At 35.2% G+C, this 23,547-nt stretch overlaps 1 protein-coding gene across 1 annotated transcript in view; it reads right to left on the reverse strand.

Annotated features, from left to right (window-relative positions):
- Nucleotides 1-1,505: 1,505 nt before the first annotated feature.
- Nucleotides 1,506-23,547, reverse strand: part of LOC124353150 (Hermansky-Pudlak syndrome 1 protein homolog) — a 39,463-nt gene continuing 17,421 nt past the window's right edge. Inside the window, exons 7-12 of the mRNA XM_046803014.1 lie at nucleotides 12,886-13,118; nucleotides 10,828-11,058; nucleotides 9,338-9,482; nucleotides 7,551-7,664; nucleotides 6,622-6,707; nucleotides 1,506-2,842 (exon numbers count right to left, since the gene is read on the reverse strand). Coding sequence (XP_046658970.1) covers nucleotides 2,668-2,842; nucleotides 6,622-6,707; nucleotides 7,551-7,664; nucleotides 9,338-9,482; nucleotides 10,828-11,058; nucleotides 12,886-13,118 — 984 coding nt within the window. The 3' untranslated portion in view covers nucleotides 1,506-2,667. The remainder of the gene's footprint in view (nucleotides 2,843-6,621; nucleotides 6,708-7,550; nucleotides 7,665-9,337; nucleotides 9,483-10,827; nucleotides 11,059-12,885; nucleotides 13,119-23,547) is intronic.

Below are 23,547 nucleotides of genomic sequence, written 5' to 3' on the forward strand. Positions count from 1 at the left end.
GCATGTTGAACAGACATCTGTGGCAGAAGAGCCAAAGCCTAAATTATAATCGTTGTCGAAAATGTTTCGAAAATTATCATACTTAACTTTTAAGAGCCTCGTCAATGAGAGCCTTGGTACTGCTCCCACAGTCCTCTGATCGTAACTCGCTTGGGAGATATTGACGAGTGACATTTCTACCCCGACAATAATGGCTTTCAAGTACCTGAAGGGACTCTATAAAAAAGCTTTCACAGCATTTTTTTCCGTATATTTCAAAGACTTTGTGTCCTCACCACGTTGGTCTTTGGGTACATCTCCTAATTCAAAGAACTTTTTACACAACAACTGAATTCTATCTCTTGATACACCTAGGGTATTTACAGTTTTTTTTGCACACTGGAACTATTTCTGGTCGACCACATTTTAAAACAGGAATGAAATATTTTGTTGATACCTTTTTCTTCCGACTTCCCCTCATCTCCATTTTTTGACCTCTCCCGCTCGGGCTGACTTACAGTGACGTATCGCAGGATAAAATTCTGCTGGGCCTCTCTATTTGGGTCTGCATAAAACTTTTGATGCATTCGCCTGATATCCTGTAGACCTCACTTTTGCTACATTGAAAAGCCCCTGTAGCCGAATGGTCACATGAAGGTGGTGGAGGCAGTCCAGGCGAAGAATGTCTGAAAAAAAAACCAATAATTAGGCCTATGTATAATTTCCATTTTAGATTTAGACATTGTATATTTATTCAGTGTTATGAATGAAGAATAAAGTATAAGAACTACCTATTTTTATTCAGTAATAATAATAAGTACCGGTACATAACATTGAATAAGATAAGTTAAACACTAAACCTAACCTACAAAGGATTCTGTTTTCTTACCTTTGTTTCTTAGCTTTATTTCTTTTCCATTCTTCTTTATTCGGCCTTTTCTTTCTTCCTTTACCCAGTGGAGCTTTCCAGAACTTGAAGTGGATTCATATTGTTAAAAACTATTATCAAAAGGTCGAAAATTTCTTCATAAAATGCACTTACACACAGTTTACAGAAAGCTTTGTTTACGAACAATGTGGGAGAACGACAGCTCTCAAGAAGACTAGACAAAATCAGTGCTGCCAACACGATATAACCCAAACGGTAAAATGTCTCAGAATTTATTAAAAAAACTGCGTACAGCGAAGAATTGTGTAAACAGAATCATACATATTCCAGAATGGATATAACGAATTTTGCAACAGTTTAATTATTGGTAATTCAGTTTGTTATGGGACATGACGAGTTTTGGAACAGTTTCATTATGATAGACACAACGAGTTTTGCTGCATTATGAAAATGGACATAACGTGTTTTGCAGCATTTACTGATTTTCTAATACATTTTTAACAGGTGTTATAACGACTTTTGAAACATGACATATTTGTTTTTGGATGCAGGAGAAAAAACTCTACAAAATGGTGGTCTTATCTCAATTTCGAAAAAAAATGGACATAACGAGTTTTGCAACTGGGCGACTCAATTTATAACTACTTTTAAAAATTTATTTGTTTTTGATCATAACTACTTCTTATACTACTTTCAGTTTTTGCGCTAAAACTAATTTATTTACCTAAAGACTCTTATAAAACTAAACATTTTCTAAAACTAAACTAAATGTTTGATCTTTAGGCTATTTTGGAATTTGAAATTTATATACTGAACTATATTTTAAGGCACAACCCCCCCCCTTTTTTACATGCAAACAACAAAAAACATTTCCCAACTTGCTGTAAAAAGATCAAATTAAAATATTTACCCTATTTAATTATTAGCATTGTATTTTACTGTCCACTGTGAACAAAATGATACCAAAAACAATTTTTTACAGATTTTTTAAAAATTGCTTAGAAAACTGGGAAAAAAAACGATTTAAGGAAAATACTACAAGTCGGAGGGTTAATGTGGGAAAATTACAAAGATGAACAATATTTTAAAACTAATAACCAATATGTGCTGTTTCTTAACAGTATGGCCAGATGCTGTAAATTCTATAAAAAATTATCTGTTAAACGAAACCTATAATGTAATGTTTTAATGCCCAGATTGATACTTAAAAATGTGTAATATAAATTAAAAAATTATTAACGCCCAAAAATATCTTTGCTAAGTGAAATTTAATAGTTTTATTTTCTAATGATTCTTAATCAATTAAAAGTATTGTTTAAATCTCAGTCAATTTACAACTATATTAATAAGTAATAAATACATTACAATAATATGAGTATTTTACACGCCAACTTGTTCAGGTAGCTTTATTTTTGTGTTAAGTACTTTTCTTTGGCTTTAAGAAAAACTATACAAATTTTGTGACTTTTTAACAGCTACTTTATTTATTTTCTATTTATAACGTTTTAACAAGAGGTCTGTACGTAAGCATTTCTTCTAGACGGTTTTCATAAACGATTTTTTCTCAGTTAAGATTTAAATACATAAGCTAGTCAATTTAAATTAGACTGTTGTATCTAGTACTTAAATACTACAATATTCTTTCCTATAAAAAATAAATATAAAATGGAATCGTATGGTACAAAACACTCCCAATCAAAGTTTCTTCATAATGTAAAACACCTTACGTGCACGAATTGGCTTGGCCTCTAGTAACGATTTGTAACAAAACTGGCGGACACGAGAGTGGAGTGGAATGTTCAGAGGATGTCTAGAGGGTTCGGCTGGCCGGTGACCTCGAAGATGGTAGCGGCCAGACGGCGGGAATGTTCCAGCACGCAGGACGATGTTGCCAACCCCAAGTGGATGCAGTAGAGCTCATAACATCGGACCTTGGAGGCCGCTAACTTCGGGAAACAAGCTTCAACCAACTTCCTACGAAAGAAAACGTAATCAGCAATAAATACTTGCATAATTAATTAGATGTGACACTAAAAAGTATTGTGGAACTTACAATAAACACAATTCTTAAGTAAAGGAATGAATAGCAAAATTAAATTCAGTCTCTGGAGGAAAAACAAATACAATTGTCATCTCAGGTAACTATCTATCGAAGATTTTGTAAAGCAATAGAGGGAGTTTATTTGTTGGTTCTTTGGTTTAATGATTTTAATCTTCTAAACATTCATTGGAATCCCTAATCTAAACATACTAATTATTTCCCTGCAAAGTACACTTACACCTCACTGAACTATTGGAGTACTTAATCTTGGGATTTTCAACCAGAAGAAATTTACTCTTAATTTGGTTTTTCTTTCTGAAAGTGAGCTTTTATTTTTTTAAATTAACAATGTGTTTTACATCATCCATCATTTTCACATCAATGTCTTCTTCAGAATGTGAAAGTAAGATTTACGTGAAAGACCTGAAACAATATGACATTGAAAATTGGCTGCGATCATAGTGATGGTATACGGCAACAATGGGTAGATCTATTTGACTTATGAGAGTTTGGTATGCTACACTTCCCAGAAATTTGCTACCAGCCAAATACGCACTCGGGTGCAGTCTTAAACATGGCCTATCGATATTGCCACTAAAATGACCTTGTAGTTATCCCAGAGAAGACAAACCAACTAGCTTTTGGGAGACGATGCGAAGAAGTCCCAGCAATTCCTGAAGTGAACAGAAACCCCAAGTAAAGTTTCTTGGAGTCATTGTTGATGAGAGCCTCTCCTGGTCAAAACATATTGACAATCTCCTTCCTAAACTTAACTCTTCGCTTCATGTGATAAAGCGTATAAAATCAATCAGCAATACAACTACTGCAGAAGTAGTTTATCACTCTCTGTTTGAAACACACCCTAGATATGGACTAGTGGTGTGGAGAGGAACCTCAGCAAGTAATCTCCAGAGAGTATTGGTGTTGCAAGAGAGGGCTATAAGACCCTTATCAGGGCTAGGCTTCAGGGAATGTTAGCTTTGGAAACAAACTTTCTGAGGTGGCAGGGGTAGAGAGTGGAGTACCACAGGGCTCGGTCCTTGGCCCTTTTCTCTTTCTAGTCATGATAAACGACCTCCCAAAAAAACATTTCTATATGTAAGTCAATTATGTATGCTGACGATACAACATTGTTTTGTAGTAATTCTAATGTAAGTACTCTTTTTAACCAAATTGACAACAGTCTTAATGAATGTGAAAACTGGTTTGATAGTAATGGCCTTTTGTTAAATGGTAATAAAACGCAATCTGTTCTTTTCACTCTTAGCTCTCTAGAACTTGGTTCACAAGATATAGGCTTTAGCGATAATGTCAAGCTATTAGGAATCAACATTGATTCAAAACTCTCATGGGGTCCTCACATTCAGGGTGTGTGTAGCAGGCTTTCTAGAGTAATATATCTTTTGCGTAATTTGAAAAAGTATATCCCAAAAATATATTTAAGAATGTCCTATTTTTCCTTTTTTCATTGTATAATCTCTTATGGTATACTGCTCTGGGGTTGTAGTACCAGTACAAAAAACATTCTGTTACTCCAAAAAAAAGCAATCAGAATAATTACTTACTCTAATTATAGAGCTCACTATAGACCATTGTTTATAAGTGAACAAATACCCACAGTTTTTAATTTGTACATATTTCATTGTCTAGTTAGAGTTAAGTTGAGGATTGATTCTTCCTTGTTTAGGAGTGACATTCACAACTACAACACCAGATACAGAGATTTACTTGATGTACCTCATGTTAGGCTTAGCAAGACACAAAACTCTTATTCTTACGTAGGCTTAAATATGTTCAACAAACTTCCTAGAAATGCTTGTGATATTGATTTTAAATGTTTTAAAACAAAATTGTACAGCTGGCTACTGAGGAATCCTTTTTACAGTGTAAATGAGTTTTTAGATCTTTCAACCATTGACATTAGCTTTAATTGATGACCTTGCCTTATCTGTGATATTACTGTTTTAACAATTTTGAATGTTTTGTATATAATGGAATTTTTACTTTTATTAATTGATGACCTTGCCTTATTTGACATATTAATTAACTATTTTGAATTCTGTGTATATAAAGGATCATTTAAATGTATGTTTTTACTTTTTATTATCATTTGTGCATTACCTTAAATGGAATTTTAAGTCTTAATTAGTTTTGTCCATCAAATATTGACTAACTTCAATTGTTGTACTCCGCTTTATCTATGCTCCCATTTGTTAATTGTTAGTTTTAATTTTATGTGAAGAATTGATTTCATTACTTGAACTCTATTTTAACTCTAAGTGAAGATGTATCTGTAAAGACATAAGTAGTATTAACTATTATTTGTTGTGTAATGCCTTGTGGTAACTTGACGTCAACTGTATGAGTTACCAACTTGTTTTTTGTTGCAATAAAGACTTTGACTTTGGAAAGTTGAGAAAAGCATTTGTAAGTCTAAAGATCATGACTGTAGTAAACCTCTACATAAAAGAAGTTCTAATGTATGCTGTTGGACAATCTTTGACACAAGGTAGAGATCTTCATGACTACAACACCTGACATAGCACAAGATACCATCTCCCAGCTCACCACTTCTCCCAATATGAGAAGAAAACCCTCTTACATTGGCATGAAGCTGCATAACCTACTGCCAGAGAAAATAAGATGTCTCTCCGGAGGAAGATTGAAGAATGCCCTTACTGATCGATTAATTAGCAATCCACTCAAGCAGTGGCTAAGTTCCATGAAAGAAGACCATGAATCACTAACTAAACAATTTTGTTTTGTTTAAATTACCTGACTCCATTTCAATACTTAGTGTATTTTGTACTTGCTACAACAATACACACTTGCATGAAAGTTAAAGGGAGTAATTAATTTTTGAAAATAATTTTTTCATTTGAGAAATGAACTATTCTTTTACAGTAATATAATACAGGACTTATATAATAAAACAATATATATATATATATATATATATATATATATATATATATATAGGTTATCAGTTTATTTTTACCTTTCAAAAATATCCTTTTTAAGATTAAAAATTAGTGTTGTTGTATGAGAGTTTTAAGTTTCATTTTAATGAATTATTTTTTCAGTAGTTGTAAATTCTAAGATGTATCGTTTTCTTGGACAACATATTTTGCGGCTATGAATAGCTCGCTAGCCCTAAGAGGGTTAAGAAGAGTCGGTGAATTAATTCCCAGGTTTTATTGATGGCATTTAATTTGTTCAGTTAAAGTAAAGCTATCAAACAGCTGAGGATCAGGATTGAGCAAACAGGTTAGCGCAGTGCTTATCTTTAATCTAGGATTTTTTACTCTCGACTTGACCAGGAAGTTGATAAGCTACAACTTCCGCATTTATCTTGGGAGAAGATGAGTTTGAGTTCCAAGTCGTGATCAAGTTGAGTGGAAAAAATTGCTTTTATTTAGATCAGATGTTGAAATTTTCTTTCAATGCTCAGCACGGCTTGAATATTTTGCGCTAGTTTCTAATTCTTCCTGTATACCTTAGTACTGTACTTGGCAAAATAAAATTGAGAATGTTGAGATCACTCTTGTTTATTTTGTTTCTTTTTTTTAATGAATCTTTGGCATTCCTTCACCTACCAATAAATCTAAAGTTGTAAAACTTTACATCTTACGCTAAAAAGAGTACAATTTTAACAAAGCCAGTGCAAGGATCAACTACTTAATTGTAGAAATAGACATAGCCTAGTTTTTACCTGTAGAAATCCCCACAAATAATCCCAGGCATTGGTAGTGTCTTGACAGCGGTGGAAGGGCAGACCTTGGGTTTTATTGGAGAGCCCTGTATAAAAACCAGTTAAATTTAATATTGGAATTTTACACTACATCATATAAACTATTGAGTAAAACAACACAACAGGCTGGTCTCTCTCTCATACAATAAAACATTGTACAGTTATATTAAACTACTGTTAAATTTTTATGATCTACAGTAACACAGTTCCTTTATGTAAGAACCATGTATGTACCTTTCAATGCTTGTCCTTAGCTTTTTTAATTATTTTGAAAAGAAGGAGAATGAAAGAGAGATGTCAAGGTCTTGTGAAGAAATATATGAGAAGGGATAAGATGAGTTCCCAAGCAGCTGTTATTGATAATCATAATAATACTACAGAATTGAAGTACTGTGGTTGTTGCAAAATTCTTGATAAGATTGAGAGTCAAAATGGTGAATGCAAGGTTAGGAATAAGTTTTTTGAATGACTCCTTCATCTTTCAAATCTATTGTTTATGCACACCTGATAACTTTTCTGTACTTCTACATTAAATTCAAAGATATGTATTTTTGTGTATACAAGCGTATTTTTTTTATTTTCGTTTCAGTCAGTGTCTGGAAAGGATGAATGTGTGAAATCATTAAGTATTCCCGCACGCAGCATTTTACGTGGTGCAGGAAGGGATCCTAATTTTAAACTCGGCCTAAAAAAATTTGTTTATTTTCATTAGTCAGTATCTGGAAAGGATTGTGTGAATGAACTTGAAACAACGTATATGAGGGAAGCAAAGAAGGTGCATGGTTCAAATAGAATATGGAACAAAACTCTACAGTAGAATGAAATAACAGGCAAGAAAATTAGGCCCTTGAACACAAAGAAGACAAAATAATACTATAATTTATGCTCACCGTGTTATCCTCAAACCAAAGATAGTAGGCGTAGTTGAAAGTAGTATCTTTCCACATGACAGCCAAATGTCCATCCTGAAGATGAGTGCGACTGAACTCCACCATACTCCAAATCTGCAGCACATCAGTTATAAATACTCCGGATCTGCAGCACATCGGGTATAAATACTCCGGATCTGCAGCACATAAGTTATAAATACTCCGGATCTGCAGCACATAAGTTATAAATACTCCGGGTCTGCAGCACATCAGTTATAAATACTCCAGGTCAGCAGCACATCAGTTATAAATACTCCAGATCTGCAGCACATCAGTTATAAATACTCCGGGTCAGCAGCACATCCGTTATAAATACTCCAGATCTGCAGCACATCAGGTATAAATACTCCGGGTCTGCAGCACATCAGTTATAAATACTCCGGTTCTGCAGCACATCAGTTATAAATACTCCAGATCTGCAGCACATCCGTTATAAATACTCCAGATCTGCAGCACATCAGTTATAAATACTCCAGATCTGCAGCACATCAGTTATAAATACTCCAGATCTGCAGCACATCAGTTATAAATACTCCAGATCTGCAGCACATCAGGTATAAATATTCCGAATCTACAGCACATCCGTTATAAATACTCCAGATCTGCAGCACATCAGTTATAAATACTCCAGATCTGCAGCACATCAGTTATAAATACTCCAGATCTGCAGCACATCAGTTATAAATACTCCAGATCTGCAGCACATCAGTTATAAATACTCCGGGTCTGCAGCACATCCATTATAAATAGTCCGGATCTGCAGCACATAAGTTATAAGTACAAGACACCCAGCAACTCTGACCTGTCCAGTAGTGAACATTTTCCTCACACTACCTTTATTGTATGATAGGATGTTATATTTACTGCTATCAGAGTACTAGAGTATGACAGATCACTATGTTGCCACTTGCATTGAGAATGCACTGATATGTGCACTAGTAGTATTATCCACCTTCTTAACATTTTCAACCCTTCACACGTACTAATAAATCCATTAACTTTCCTATAACGCCAAGACAAGTATAAAAGTGTGGTTTCTTTAAGTTAAAAGCTAATTTTTATTATAATTAAATTATAAAAGGTAAAAAAGTATGAAACAGGGCATTTTACTTAAAATTAGCGTATTTATTGATAAAAATAAAAAAGAACTATTTACAAAATTGTTTATTTTAAATAAAATTTTAATTTCATAGTAAAATATAATAAAACTGAAAAAATTAATATTGACTATAAAACAAGAATAAATATTTAAAACTACTCACAACACTACCACACGATGAAGAATACTAATGAGATACGTAAGACGCACACTCGAGCACGTGCCCATGACAACCGAGAAAGCAGTAATACACGCCACGGATATGTTTGGTTATGGCTCTGTAGGAGACGCAGAACTGACGAACAGGTGGTCGGAGTTAGACAAAGGGCACTCCCTTCCCGCTGCCGCAGAGAGAAGGTAGTTTATAAATACTTACTTGGCAAACCTGATAAGCAAGGAGCGTGCACTTGGCATTTTGAAAGCCTTTTGTGAACTAAAAAACTTTCCAAGAGACATAACCTATAACATCGGATATATCTGTATTTGGCGTTTTGGTTAAAGTGTACCATTCTAATATATCGGTGTATGGCATGGGAAGGGTTAAGACTTGGTATTTAAATTGAAATATTTTCTTAATTTAAATTGTTTTCATCAACTTTTATATAACAAACTGACGGTACTTTGTAATATGTAAAGAGAATTTACTTACTTTCTTTTTAGTGAGAGTCACAGTCTCCTCTGAGGAGAAGTCCAGACTGGGTGCAGTGACTCGGTGATTCGTGCGATCGATGTACAGGAAGTGTACTAACCCTGGAAACTCCTCCAGGTACTTGTTGATGGTTAATGATGTTCTCGTAACTACGATTAAGGAAAATCAATCATACGGTCATGGATAACATGTTACTTGCATATTTTTATAAATGTGTAATACATAGTTAAATAATCTTTTTGCATTTAAACATTTTTAATTGATAGATATTTTATTTTTAAAAGTTTCCTAAAATCAAATGCAGGTTAGTTTGCACATTAAAAGCCTTTAGCCTAAGATGTACAGTAAAAGTAATTTATTAAAAAAATTTGCATTGTTATTTTTAGAAATATAAATTATATAGTGCTTGTCCATCTATATTTCACAGACATAAATCAGCCTCTCCTAACTATGAAAAACATGTAGAAAGACACCATCATTTATAGTGTTCTCAAAAATAAAATCCCATTAATTTAATACATTTATTAATATCCTATTATTTTCTCTACAACAAGAGACAGTTTATGGATTATTTAACAGCAACAACAAAATAAATAAGATTAAAGTTTATTTCTAATTTTTTTTTTATTCCTAAAAATTACAATGAGGTGAGATCAGCTTAAAACTTTACATTAAGGAAAAAAAAACATCAACCGTAAGAATAAAACATTAAATAAATTTCATCAGAGCCAAGTTGATCAGCTAAGATGTTCGACTTGACATAGATACTAAATTTTAATTCCTAATAAACATAAAACTCGATAGGGTTCTAAACAGCTGATTTTGAACCCAAACACTAATTTAACAAGACCTCACTGGTTTCTTCTGTATTTGGCGTAAGTAAGGACCTAATTAGTTGTCTTAATAACATCTGCCCTATAACACTCAAAAAGTTAGTAAACAGACAGCTTTCCGCATTGTTGTGTACTGCACGTACAAAGTCTATAATTCACTACATATTTCCATACACTGTTAGAAAAATAAAAGTGTTGCCATTTATATTTTAATATAAAAAATCGATGCCAACCACAACCACCTCTTAAAATTGAATTACCTAAATGAACTCCTACCTAAATGAATTACAGTTAAATATATTTACTCTTTAATAGTTTAGTTAAATATTCACAGTTAAACAATATTAAGCTATATCATTGATATTTTGCCAAAAATGACTTTCTCAGAGATAGAGATAAAGGAGAGTTCAAACACAGGTTACAATAAATAGCAATTATTAACTTTGACTATAAGTCTCAACGTTGTCGATTTTCTTGATTGTAAACTTACATAGCCTATAATTTTAACATGTGTTAAAATTAATTTATGATTTACAAGAAATTAAATTCTGTTAAATTTGTATTCAATGATTTCATAAAATGTAGAATGGGTTCTTTACTAGACACTCATTGGTATTGCATCCAACTTATAAGACAAGAATTGCATAAGAAGGATATGATCCGAGGCTGAAGTTGCGGATAGCCTTGACCTTGAGGAAGGCGGTGAAGTCGGTAAGCGATGCGCGGACCTGCTGCGTGACCAGCTCCGCCGCCTCTGAGCCCCGCTCTAGTCCTGTGCGGTCTAGACACGTCAGCCGCAGCAGCGTGCGTAACAGGACATGCAGGTTGGCGGACAGCGCATCGATCCCCAGAGCACCCTCCTTTTCTTTTATTACTTCCTGGAATTTCCTGTAAACATTCATTACCAAACTTAAGTATGTATGTCAAGCCCAGGAGGATTCACTTCTGGCTGGTTTATACCTTCCAGTTGAAACTTCACTGGAAAGAGTAAAAACGATGTGCCACTTAAATCTGGGCGACCTAATGGGTGTTCAGGTGGGGCACATCACTAACCGCAAATGTCGAGATTCTGGGATGCAAGGGTAATTCGATAGGTCTAGTCTACTGCAGTAGATGACTGTTAAGAGTTGGTGGGCTCCCAAGTGTTAAGGGTTGTTGCTAACCTAAACATAAGGGCAGAAGAGTGCTGCCCCCTGCCTTCTTTGACTGCAGAGGCTGGTTCAAAGCTAGCTTCCCATTCTTTCTTTAATGACTGAGATTAGTGCCCTAATTTCTTCCTCATGGATCTTGCCATGACACAGCCCCTAATCCCAACCTTACCCATCCAGAATATCCTGTCACTCTGAAAATAGCGCAAAGGTCCTTTTAGGTCTATGTATAATTTCTAAGCTTCTTGTTTTAAGAGAATAAAAACAATATGTATGACCTACTGGCTGATACATTTTGATTTGTTGATAACTAACCTTTTACTGTGTAGGGTTACTTAAGAATTACAGGTAACAAAAATTTGTCAAACCTTTCTTAAACATCAAGCCTTAAAGCTGTAGTACACATTTCTCTCTTTGCAACATGTTTAAAAACTACTTTTATAAATTAATGTAATTTACAGATAAAACAATTTGTAAAAATAATGAATTAATACTTCATAAATATAACTATAAAGATGTATTTGTAATATTTATAATAATAATAAACTTTATTGTGAACAGAAAATGCACACATTGTATCACAATCGTTCACCTAATCATTCATTCTGACAATAGACCATTCAGACATACATTATATCACTCACGCCTCTTTCACACAATTTACCGAGCCGGCAAATTTATTTGTTTTGCTGGTCTTTGAGAATTTTTGGTTTCAATCATCCCAGCGATCCATCATAAACTCGCCAACTGAGTAAAATGCTTTCGAAATCAGAAGGGTTTTCAACTGAGTTTTGAATTGTTTTCCATTTTGTTGTTTGATGTGTTCAGGGAGACTATTGATCAATCTGACACCAACTTGGGATGGTAAGTTTCTGAACGCATTTGTCCTGTGCTGTTGGACTCGAAAGTTGTCCCTGCCTCTCGTCTCGTGTTGGTGAACATCTCCTCTCCAAACCAAAGCACACCTCGACACGGAGTAGAGGATCACCTCGAGAATGTAGAGGATCACCTCGAGAATGTAGAGGATCAACTCGAGAATGTAGAGACAAGGCAGAGTCAGAAAGCCCAGCTCCCTAAACGCGTTTCTACACGATTCTCTATTGTTTAAATTCAGAATTACTCTTACGGCTTCTTTTTGGAGCCTGAAGACTCGCTCTAGCTTGTGGTGTGCACAACTGCCCCCAGTGTGATTCTATATCCCAAGTGGGGATAAATTAAACCATAATACGCCATTTTCAGTACCGTAATTGGGCAGTGCTTTGCCAAATTGCGAAGGGCAAAGATGCCAGACACAACCTTGGCACAGACATTATCCACGTGAACGTCCCAGGTTAGTCCTTGATCTAGGAACATTCCTAGGAATTTTGTTGATTCCGTTTCATCAAGAGGGAGATCATCCACAAACACTGAAGGTCTTGTTTCAGATTCTCGTTTGCTTAGCGAAACTTTCATGAAATTTGATTTTGATTAATTTGTTTTCGGGTTGATTTCTTTATTCTAAATAATTTGATTTATTGATATACAAAACGCTGAGCACCTACACACCCAGTTAATGAATGTTACTTACTTTCTCAACTGGTCCCATTTGGAGTGAAGCTGTTTTGTGACGGTTTCAATTTGTGGTGTGTTTTGATTTTTATTTTTTTTCAAAGAGTCGAATATTCTTTTCATGCTTCCGTCAAGAATTTCCATCACTTTACGGATTCCCTCTTCACCATTTTCGGTAATCTGAATGTTTTGCACCATAACCAGACCTGCGAAGGCATCGTTTAGTCCCCCGCAGAGTGCCTCGCTGCTAGTCTGCAAAGTGGTAGTACATGATTAGCACAATGTCTTGTTGATGCTGCAAAGTGGTGGTACATAATTAGCACAATGTCTTGTTGATGCTGCAAAGTGGTGGTACAGAATTAGCACAATGTCTTGTTGCTAGCTGCAAAGTGATGTTACATAATTAGCACAGTGTCTGTACCATAAATTAGTTAATTAAATTTCATACAATGTAAATTTCGCAACCTAGTCAGCCAGTATAATATAATATTATTTTACATCCAATGTTCCGGAACTAAATTATTGAGCGGAGTAACTACCTAATTGGCACGCGTATGAATATTTTCTTCTAACCCTTTGTAGCAGCCCAACTACGTAACCGATCAGACCTCGCGCGCTTTGTCCGTAAGTAAAATTTATCTTTTCGTATCTTTAAATTAGCCCTTTGATGCCAAACATATAAAAATGAATATAACGTAAAGTAAAGATGTAAATAGTAAAGTAACTTACCCTTGAAGATCTTTTATTTGCTTGATTGAGATAGATAAAGGTTGTGGCGTCGTCCTTATGGCGACGAGCACGTTGTTATAAATAGTAATTTGTATCATTAAATGGCTAATACCATCGCGAATTTGTTTTAGGCGAGTTTACGTAGCTGATGTATCTCACGTGTTATTTGAATAGATGGCTACCACTTCCCAACTTCTACTCCTCTTCTAGAAATAACCGTTCTTAGACTACAGCTTCAATGTCTCGTGCCAAGACGCTGACATCCGGGTTGTGAGTCTACCTATTGCGAAGGGAAGTGAAATATTATTGTTTTGTAAAGTAAAACGTCGTACGCATAATTCAATAGAACATTGGATATTTTAGGCCCACCTAGAAGATATACTTTTTTGGTTATTATATTCTAATTGGCAGCAACGTGGCATTATATAACTTTTCCTTTACCATCCAAAAGTGGTGCTTGTAAGTTTAGTAAATTAAATAGAACTTATAAGTAAACTTTGCATTTCTAGTATTTATTACTACGACCTCAGAAGTCACCACCCCCATATGTTATCGTCCAACGGTACACAATTATTGCGCGACTCTGCTGTTTAAGTAGGCACATCAAACTTATTGCGCCACTCTGCTATTGAAGTGCCTACTCTGCCATCAACTGGGTGAAACTGAGTGAAAACGCCACAATGCCTGCCATTAAAATAGAATATTTGTCTAAAGATGAGTTGGTATTCGAACTGATATCTAGAGGGGTTAGATTAAATAATGACAGTACAGTAAATGAACTCAGAAAGTCATTAAGACAGTGTTTGAGAAACAATATTTTACCTACTGCTAGTAGCCTATTAAAAATAGACCACAATCAGGAAGTAAAACTTCTCAGTGAAAAAGTGATATTATTAGAACATGGGTGCAGTGAATTGAACAGTGATAGTGTACCTTTAGAAATTACTAAATTTCAAGAAAAATGTAGACATTTAATAAACCGTTTATTTTTTGACAACCAGCTAGAACCAAGTACTGTACATAGTGAAACTTTATCAGCTTTAAAGTGTAGGCTAGTAAATGTTGAACAACACTTGGCTAAAAACTTGCTACCTAAAGTAAACCTAGAACAGCTTAAAGTGTTAGAAGCCAGTTTAAATGAATCGTTAGAACAAGATGAGGCTATGGAACAGGCAATGAAAGAACAAATAGGCCCTATTTCTGTACAACCACCAACTATATCACAGCCTACTGCCAGTACCCCCACTTTGCCTGTAGTGCCTATTTATAATGCAAACAATGATTGTATTAGTCAACCTATGTCTGGTTTAAATATGTTTAATAAGTTAAACAACCCTGTAGAACATCATTTACAAAATTTTACAGTAACAAATGGTTTAGTAGTACCTGAGCTTATAAACTTTTTGAAAACTTTGTTAAAACTAAAATGTGAAACTAGCCTATCAGAAAATGAAATTTTAGCATTGTTACCATGTTATGCAAAAGGTCCACTTTTAGCCAAAATAATACAGTGTAAGTCTGTCATGCCAAATGTCAACTATCTACACAGGGAATTAATTAGTGCTTTTATCCCTGTAGGCCTAATTGAAAGACTGAGACTAGATTTAGTTTATAGGCCACAAAGGTTTGATGAGCCACTGTATGAATACATCTATGATATCAAAGAGCTCAGTCAAGTTTTATTGTGTAACATAAGTGAACAGGACTTGGTAACTTGTATAAAAAGAGGTATTAAGCCTACAGATAGAAATAAGTTAATTTTTGAAAACAATCCCATTTGTTTTACAGATTTGGAAAATTTGTGTATAGCTAGTAACAATATAACCTTTAATGATAACTTAAGGGACAATTTAAGTAAGACATATGTTAACAACATGTATCCACCACATGTTGAACCTAGAAATAGTAGGCCTACTGTCAAAAACCCAAAGTTATGTTTCAATTGTAATAGGCCTGGCCACTTAGCAAAAAAACTGTTTTAGGAATCCAAAAAACTAGTTGGTAGGGGAGTGGTATTACACACAACACCTAAAAATATCCCTCCCCGGTTTCAGAAGTTTAAGAATAATAATTTTATAAATAGTAATACAGTAAGAAAAGAAAAACACTATTTTATGAGAGTCTATGGTAAGGTAATTAAAAATTGGAGTAAATTAAACTATAGAAAACCTAATTTAAGACTAAATGTTAGACAGTGTAACAATATGCCTTTAATTGAAGCTATAGTGGGTAAAAATGTAAAAAAACAACTGCTTATTAGATACTGGTGTTACAAGAGATATAATGAGATAAAAAACAGATGTCTGAGATAATTTCTAAAACTTTCTAACTTAGCATCTAAGGATGAGATCAAGACCGTCACTAATGGTATTAAGCATATAAATGACAGTTTACAGGACTTAGCTACACAAAAATTGCCGATTTTGAGCCCCGCATCGCAGCTTCCGAAGAGAGGATAGCCAAGTTGGAGCAGAATTTCACTACTTTGTCAGAAACCCGGGGCTAAGCTGGACACAATGACTGAAGATATTTTTGCCGAAATAAACTGATCGTAACCGCCGTGCTCGGAATATTATTCTATACAACGTTTCCTGAGTGCCCAAACTCCGACATCGCTAAAAAGAAGGAACATGACATAAATGTGGTCAACTAAAATATTTTTGACTATTGAGCAAGCCTTCCTGAGTCCTTGGTTCTCTTTCGGTTTTAAAGGGCAAGGAAAAGAATGCCCCGACCGCTGAAAATGATATTGAACAGTGATCATGATGCACGTTTGTTTCTTAAGAACTTTAGTCCTGAAAAGCTCTCACTACTCGATGGTTCGTTCTCGGAAATCACTGTTTCTTGTGATAGAACCAAGAAGGAAAGAGACCACTTAAATTCACTCAGGAAATCACTCAGGAGCGGATAGATGCTGGTGAGCGGGACCTCACAATTAATTCATTGATGGTGTCCCAAGAATCGTCAATAAGTCAGTAAAAAAACTTAAAAACCGCAACTGGAGGTCGGCATTAAACATATATTAATCAGAATGTAAATGGCTTGAGATCTAAGCTAAACGATTTAATTGTCGAACTTGCCAGTTGCGTTCATGATGTTAGTGATACTCACTGAAACCAATCTATTACCTGAGATTCGAGACACAGAACTAGGATTTAGTAATTTTATATTGTATACAGGAAGGACAGGTCTAATATAACTATTTGAAACAGAGCGGAGGAGGTGTCTTGGTTGCTGTGGATAGGGAGATACCATCTTCTTTGATTCGATGTAATACACAGGACATTGAGTGTGTCGCTGTGGCCCTCTCCCCTTGGCTGTGGTTTTAATTATAGTTCTGTCTGGAGTGTATATTCCTCCTACTCAACCCATCCATATATATAGGAACTATTGTGAGGTCATAGAAGAAATTGTGGCTACAAGAAATAACATGACTGAATCTGTGCTGGTGGGCGACTTTAACCTTCCTGGTGTGAACTGGTCAATTCCTGCTTGTGCCACTGAATCGTCCTCCGTGCGTTTGCTAAAGGAACTTGCATCACTGCTTCGTGGTAACCAGTGTAATGGTGTGAAGAACAAACCGCTTGGTACTACTGGGACTTGGTTTTCTCTTCCATTCCGGATACTTTTGTTCATGAGGATTGTTACCCTCTGGTGAATATTGATCCTCAGCATCCGGCCCTGAATGTGAGGGTACCCGTACCTCAGTTAAATTACTCCTCTGCGTCATTGGTACCCGATTTCAGAAGATGTGATATGGCAAGCATATTTCTCGATCTTCAGTCGTTGGGATTTTGTGAGATGGATTATCTAAAGAGTACGGACGAGCTTTTCAGTGCATTTGGCGAGAGTGTTAGGGACACAATCTTGGCCCACACTCTATGAAGAAAATTGGTACCTCCAAGTTTCCCATGCTGGTTTACAAAAGAACTAAAGCACTTAACCTTGATGAAGAAATCACTCCCATAAAAAATATAAAACAACTCTCTATTCCACTGATTACAAACAAATTTTCCCACATCCGCAATCAATGTAAGCTGCTGTCCAATGAATGCTACAGAAACTACATCGCCGTTACTGAAGATAGGCTCAAAAACAATCCTAAGGTTTTCTGGGGTTTTATTGGAAATGTCAACAACTCACCTGCTGCACCCTCGATCATGAGGTTTGGAGATCTGACAACTACTGAACCAGCATTAATGAGCTCATACTTTGCTCAGTTCTTTTCGTCATCGTTTTTCCAGATCAAACTCCAATCAGAGCAACTTGATCTTGCCTATCTCGGTAGACTCGGAGGACTTAATGGCTGACTGTGATGTCACTTTTGAGGAGGTCGAGAAGGCTCTTGTCAATCTTGACGTTTTATAAAGGTGTGGACCGGACATGATTCCCCCGAGGGTATTGAGATATTGCAGTCCAGTTCTAACCGGTCCAATCCATAAACTTTTCGGCAAATCACTACAGAGTGGCGTCTTCCCTGAGGCTCTCAAGCAAAGTTACATTGTGCCAATTCACAAGGGGGGTGCTATTGATAATGTTTGTAATTATCGACCAATTTGCCATACAGCCGACTTTGGCCAAGGTCTTCGAGAAACTGGTGTTGAAGAAGGTCGATCGAATTCTGACTAAGGGTATTTGTTTCTCAGCAGCATGGTTTTTTTTATGGCAGATCGACCGTCACCAATCTAGTCGTCTGCAAGATTACATAGTGGAAGCGTTCAAAAAGACTGAGCAGGTGGACGCTTTATACTTGGACTTTTCTAAAGCGTTCGATAAGGTTAGTCATCCTCTCCTTATTAGGAAGCTCGAGGCTAGTGGAATCACTGGTACTCTTTTGAAATGGTTTGCTAGCTATTTGTCTGATCGCCAATTGTCAGTGAGGTTTTGCTTTGTCAGTCTCTGAACCCTTCGCGGGCAGTTTCTGGCGTGCCCCAAGGATCACATCTGGGTCCAAAAAACTATTCAATATATTTATCAACGACATTGTCTACAATCTGGAAGCTAATACTTTTGCTCTTTGCCGATGACATTAAGATCTTTAAGGCGATTCAACATCCTGATGATTGTAAGGTTCTTCAAGATGACTGCGATTGAGGGATGGTGCGTGCAGAACGATATGGCGCTGAATAGCAAAAAGTGCTTAGCATTTACATTTCATAGGATCAAATCACCAATTCATTTCAATTACAGTGTTGATGGTGATGTCATGCGACGGCCTCCCTCGGTTTGTGATCTGGGTGTGGTATGGACACCTGCCTTGAATGCCGACGCTCATATTGCAAAGAAGTGCCTACAAGCCACACGAGCCCTTGGTTTTTTTGATGCGATCTGCTAAGCCATTTAGTGATCCTGGTACACTAAGGACGTTATACTGTTCAATGGTAAGGCCGATTGTCGAATATGCCTCTGTAGTGTGGTCCCCGCACCAGTCAATCTTGATAAACGACCTTGAAAGGATTCAAACCAAGTTTCTACGTTATCTGGGCGTCCGAACCGGCTTCCTGTACAGAGAGGTACCTGTGGACCATCTGGCTGAAGCGCTGTGTCTTCCACCATTGGCAGCCAGAAGGAAAGTCCAAGACTTGATGTTTTTGTATAAAATCATCAATGGCCTGATTGATTGCCCCGAGTTGCTGGAACGTGTGTTTTTCGTCTGCCTTCTTATACAAGATCCAGAGAACTTTTTCGTAGATTCCATCATGCGACTAACTATGAGATGAACAGCGCCATGGTCAGGGATGCAACGTCTTGGAAATTCATTGCCTGAAGAGGTGGACTTCTTCTTCATGTCAGAGGCTACTTTCCGAAGATCAGTTAAGGACTTCCACTTCTCTGGTGATCATTAGCAGTGGTGCTGTTTGCGAAAATATTTAATTGGTGGTGCCTTTAAAGGGCCACAGTATCATATGTTGTCAGTGGTCCTGTGGATGTTCTCACTGTGATCAGCGCTTGTTACTGCGAGTGGTGGTGCACTCGGGGGACCACTTATGGTATTTTGGTGTGGCTGTGATTGTTGCGGAAGTTGTTATTCAATGTTATGGCTAGGTAGTGTAAATGGTCTGTTGTTGTATGTTGCATAGTTTATTTTCTTGTTAATGCTTATAGGTAATTTATGTAGTTGTTATGGTTTTTACTATATTTCTTGTATTATTTTGGTTTATTGTTATTGCATGGTTATTGTTATTGTTATAGTATTGTTATTGTTCTCATATTGATATTCTTCTGAATTGATAACAGCTTTTTTAATAAGTCTGGATTCGGTTGGACGTGGATGTGTATTGTGCACGGCTGCTATGCATGATTATGCTATTGATTATTGTGGAATTTTCCACTATTTCTTTGTAATGATTAAGATATATTTATGTTATTGGTTCTTAGATTTGTAATTATACATATATGTGTGTATTTACATATATTTTTATTATCTATTATGATTATTGTTATTTATATTACTTATCGTACTGTCATGGGGTTGTATACGTTGTCTCTCTTATTTTTACTTGGATATCTCTTGTGCACGATGGACTCTTCTTTGATTAATGTTATTGCCTGCTGCCATCCGTGTAATAGCTATTATATAATTTTTTTTTTTTTTTCTTCAAACTTTGATTGCTTATTGTTATGTAGTTGCATGTAATGGGTTTCCGTTAAATAAATAAATAAATAAAATGAGTAAAGAATTTTATGATAGCCTATTGTTGAATAAAAATGTTTCTAAATTAATGAAGTCAGATGATAGAATGTTTGCTGCAAATAACACTGAAATAAAATGTTTTGGTTACTGTTATGCTAAGATAAAAATTTCTAAATTTTGTTGGAAAGTAAAATTTATTGTATTGGATAATTTAAAATGGGACATTGTATTGGGAAACCCATTTATAACTAATAGCAAATTAATTTTAGATCTTGATGGAGATTCATGTTATTTTAAATTCAATTGTAATGAGAAAATAACTATTGTCAGACAACAGCCTTTTGAACATGAAGTAAACAGCATTGATGTAAAAATAGGGTGCACTAGAGCTGAGGCTGAGATACAAAACCTTATAGGGGATTTTCCAAATGTTTTTACTCCAAAATTAGGAGAGGCTCTAGATTTGGAAGTGAGATTAGTTCTAAATGACCCCACACCTGTAAATATTAGGCCTTATTTTATGAGCCCTCCTACTGTAAATAAGATGAAAACAATAATACAGGATTGGTTGGACCAAGGAATAATTGAACCCAGTACTTCAGCCTACTCCAGTCCAGCCTTTTTAACCAAAAAGGACAGACTTGTAGTCAATTATACCGAATTAAATAAAAAGTTACAGAAAATTGATTTTCCCATTGGTGATTTAAATAATTATTATCAACATCTTAGTGGAGCCAAATATTTTTTGATAATAGATTTAAGAAAAAGTTTTTTGCAATGTCCATTATCACCTGATAGTCAAGATCTTACATCATTTAGTACTATATTTGGTAAATATAAATTTAAACGAGTACCCTTTGGTTTACATGTTGGTAGTGCTGTATTGTCTGCCTATCTGGACAAAGTCCTAGACAATATAAAATTTAAATATGTGATAAATTTTTGTGATGATATCTTAGTGTACAGTAAAGACCTTGATTCACATTTAGTACATGTCAGAGAGATTGTAAATAGACTCAGCAAACATGGCTTAACGGCAAACCTAGAGAAAGCAAAGTTTTGTTTTGAGGAAATCTCCTTTTTGGGGAATTTAATAAAAAATAATACAGCAACTATAGATCCCGAGCGAACAAGGAGTATAAGAGAATTTATGCCGCCTAAGAACGCCAAACAAATTTCACAGTTTTTAGGTATGACCAATTTCTTTTCAAAATTTATAAATAATTATGCCAAATTATGTAATCCTCTAAATCGTTTAAGAAGGAAAAACGCTAAATTTATTTGGACAAATGAATGTCAAGAGTCGTTTTAAAAGTTGAAAGAAGCTATAATGAATCCTACTGTACTCCAGTTAGCCGATTTTTCAAAGCAATTTATAGTAATGACAGATGCTAGTGGCATAGCCGCAGTTGGTTGTTTATTACAGGAAAACGACCAAAATGAATTAATGCCGATAGCCTATTACTCTAGGAAATTTACTGATGCTGAATTAAAATATACTGTTTATGAAAAAGAAGCTTTGAGTGCACTAATTTGCATAGAAAAATGGCACGAATTTTTAGAAGTAAGAACCTTTAAATTAATAACTGGTAACCAAGCTTTATCCTATGTCCTCAATCACAAAAGGAAGGTAGGAAGACTTGCCCGGTGGATCGAGAGGATTTTGAATTTGCCATTTGAGGTGGAATTTAAAAGTTCCACCGATAATGCGCTTGCAGATGCCCTATCACGTATGTATAGGGCAAGCAATATAAGCAATATGTTTGAGGGCGAGTCGACGGGAACAGCTGATCCGAGCCCCAGTGACTGCCGGAACGGTCCAGACCAGGATAAAAATAGATTATCGATTTCCTTCTGCCATTCAAACTCCTCCCGAAGGCAAAAATGTAAACCAACATCTAATGTAAAGCCTAAAATGCAGATAAATAATAAGTGCAATAACAAGGATAATTTGTGGTTGTTAATTAATGATTTGCCATTAGCGTTTAAAGATTTAGAAAAATATCAACTTCAAGATAAAGAAACTCAGAAAATCATTCAATCTGTAAAAAGCAAAAGTAACAATTTATGTTATTTATAAAAAACAATTTACTGATGTACAAAAGGAATGTAAAAAGTAAGAGTAAGATATTTTTTTGCCTGTACAGTTAGTTGATTTAGTATATGAATTCTCCCACAGTTCTTTAATAGGAGGTCATTTAGGCATTGCTAGAACGCAAAGAAAAATTAATCAGTATTTTTATAGACCTGATTTAGACGAAATTATAAAGGCAAAAGTCAAAGAATGTAATGTTTGTAAAATGAGTAAAGTGTGCCAAAGAAAATATGAAGGCGAATTAGTATCTGTGCCATTTAAGAACAATATGGATTGTTTATTCATAGATCTTTTAGGTCCCTTAGTGAGAACTAGAAACAGCAATGTATATTTACTTGTAGTTGTAGATGCCGCCAGTAAATTTCTATGGCTAATCCCTTTGAGGGAATGTAAGAGTGCTGAAATATGTAATAAATTAGACCGCATAATTTTTAACAACTTTTCTGTACCTAAAATAATAATGTCAGACAATGCCGCATATTTTACATCACTGTATTTTAAGAAGTTCTTATTTAAGAATTTTATTGAACACCGTAGACTAGCGCCTTACAGGGCTAATGGAAATCAATCAGAAAGGCATATTAGAAACATATCTACATTATTACGTAGTTTCTATCACAACTGTCATAGTAATTGGGATAATGACCTAGGCTATAAACAATTAAGTTTAAACACCGCCCATAATGAAAGCACAGGTTTTGCTGCCTTTGATTTAATGTTTAATCATTCCTGTAATAATGCTTTATATAATTTATGGAAGCTAAATGATCTAATTGGTGAGAATTTGTCCAAGGAAACTGTTGTAAACAATTTAAAGAGAGCTGTGGTGAATGTAAAAAGGAGTATAGCACATAACAGTAATAGACAAAAGTACTCAGAGCAAAATGTAAAACATCCCTTTAAGTTGCAATCCTTAGTATGGATTAGAACCCACTATTTAAGCAATAAGGTAGAAAAGTTTTGTGCAAAATTAGCACCAAAATATGTAGGAATTTATAGAATTTTATATTTTTTAAGCCCTGTAACTTGTATTGTACAACACACTGAAAATGTTTTGAATGTAAAAAAGGTTCATATTGTAGATTTAAAATTAAATTAAGACCTGTTCTGTATAAAAAAAAAAAACTTTGTAGCATCCCTTAAGGAACCACTTGCTGCCAAATTTAAAAGATAAGATAAAATCCAGGAAGTTAATTGTTTGGTGAATTCTTAACGAATGTGTC

Source organism: Homalodisca vitripennis, chromosome 1, assembly GCF_021130785.1.
Source record: "Homalodisca vitripennis isolate AUS2020 chromosome 1, UT_GWSS_2.1, whole genome shotgun sequence".
Taxonomy (NCBI): Eukaryota; Metazoa; Arthropoda; class Insecta; order Hemiptera; family Cicadellidae; genus Homalodisca; species Homalodisca vitripennis.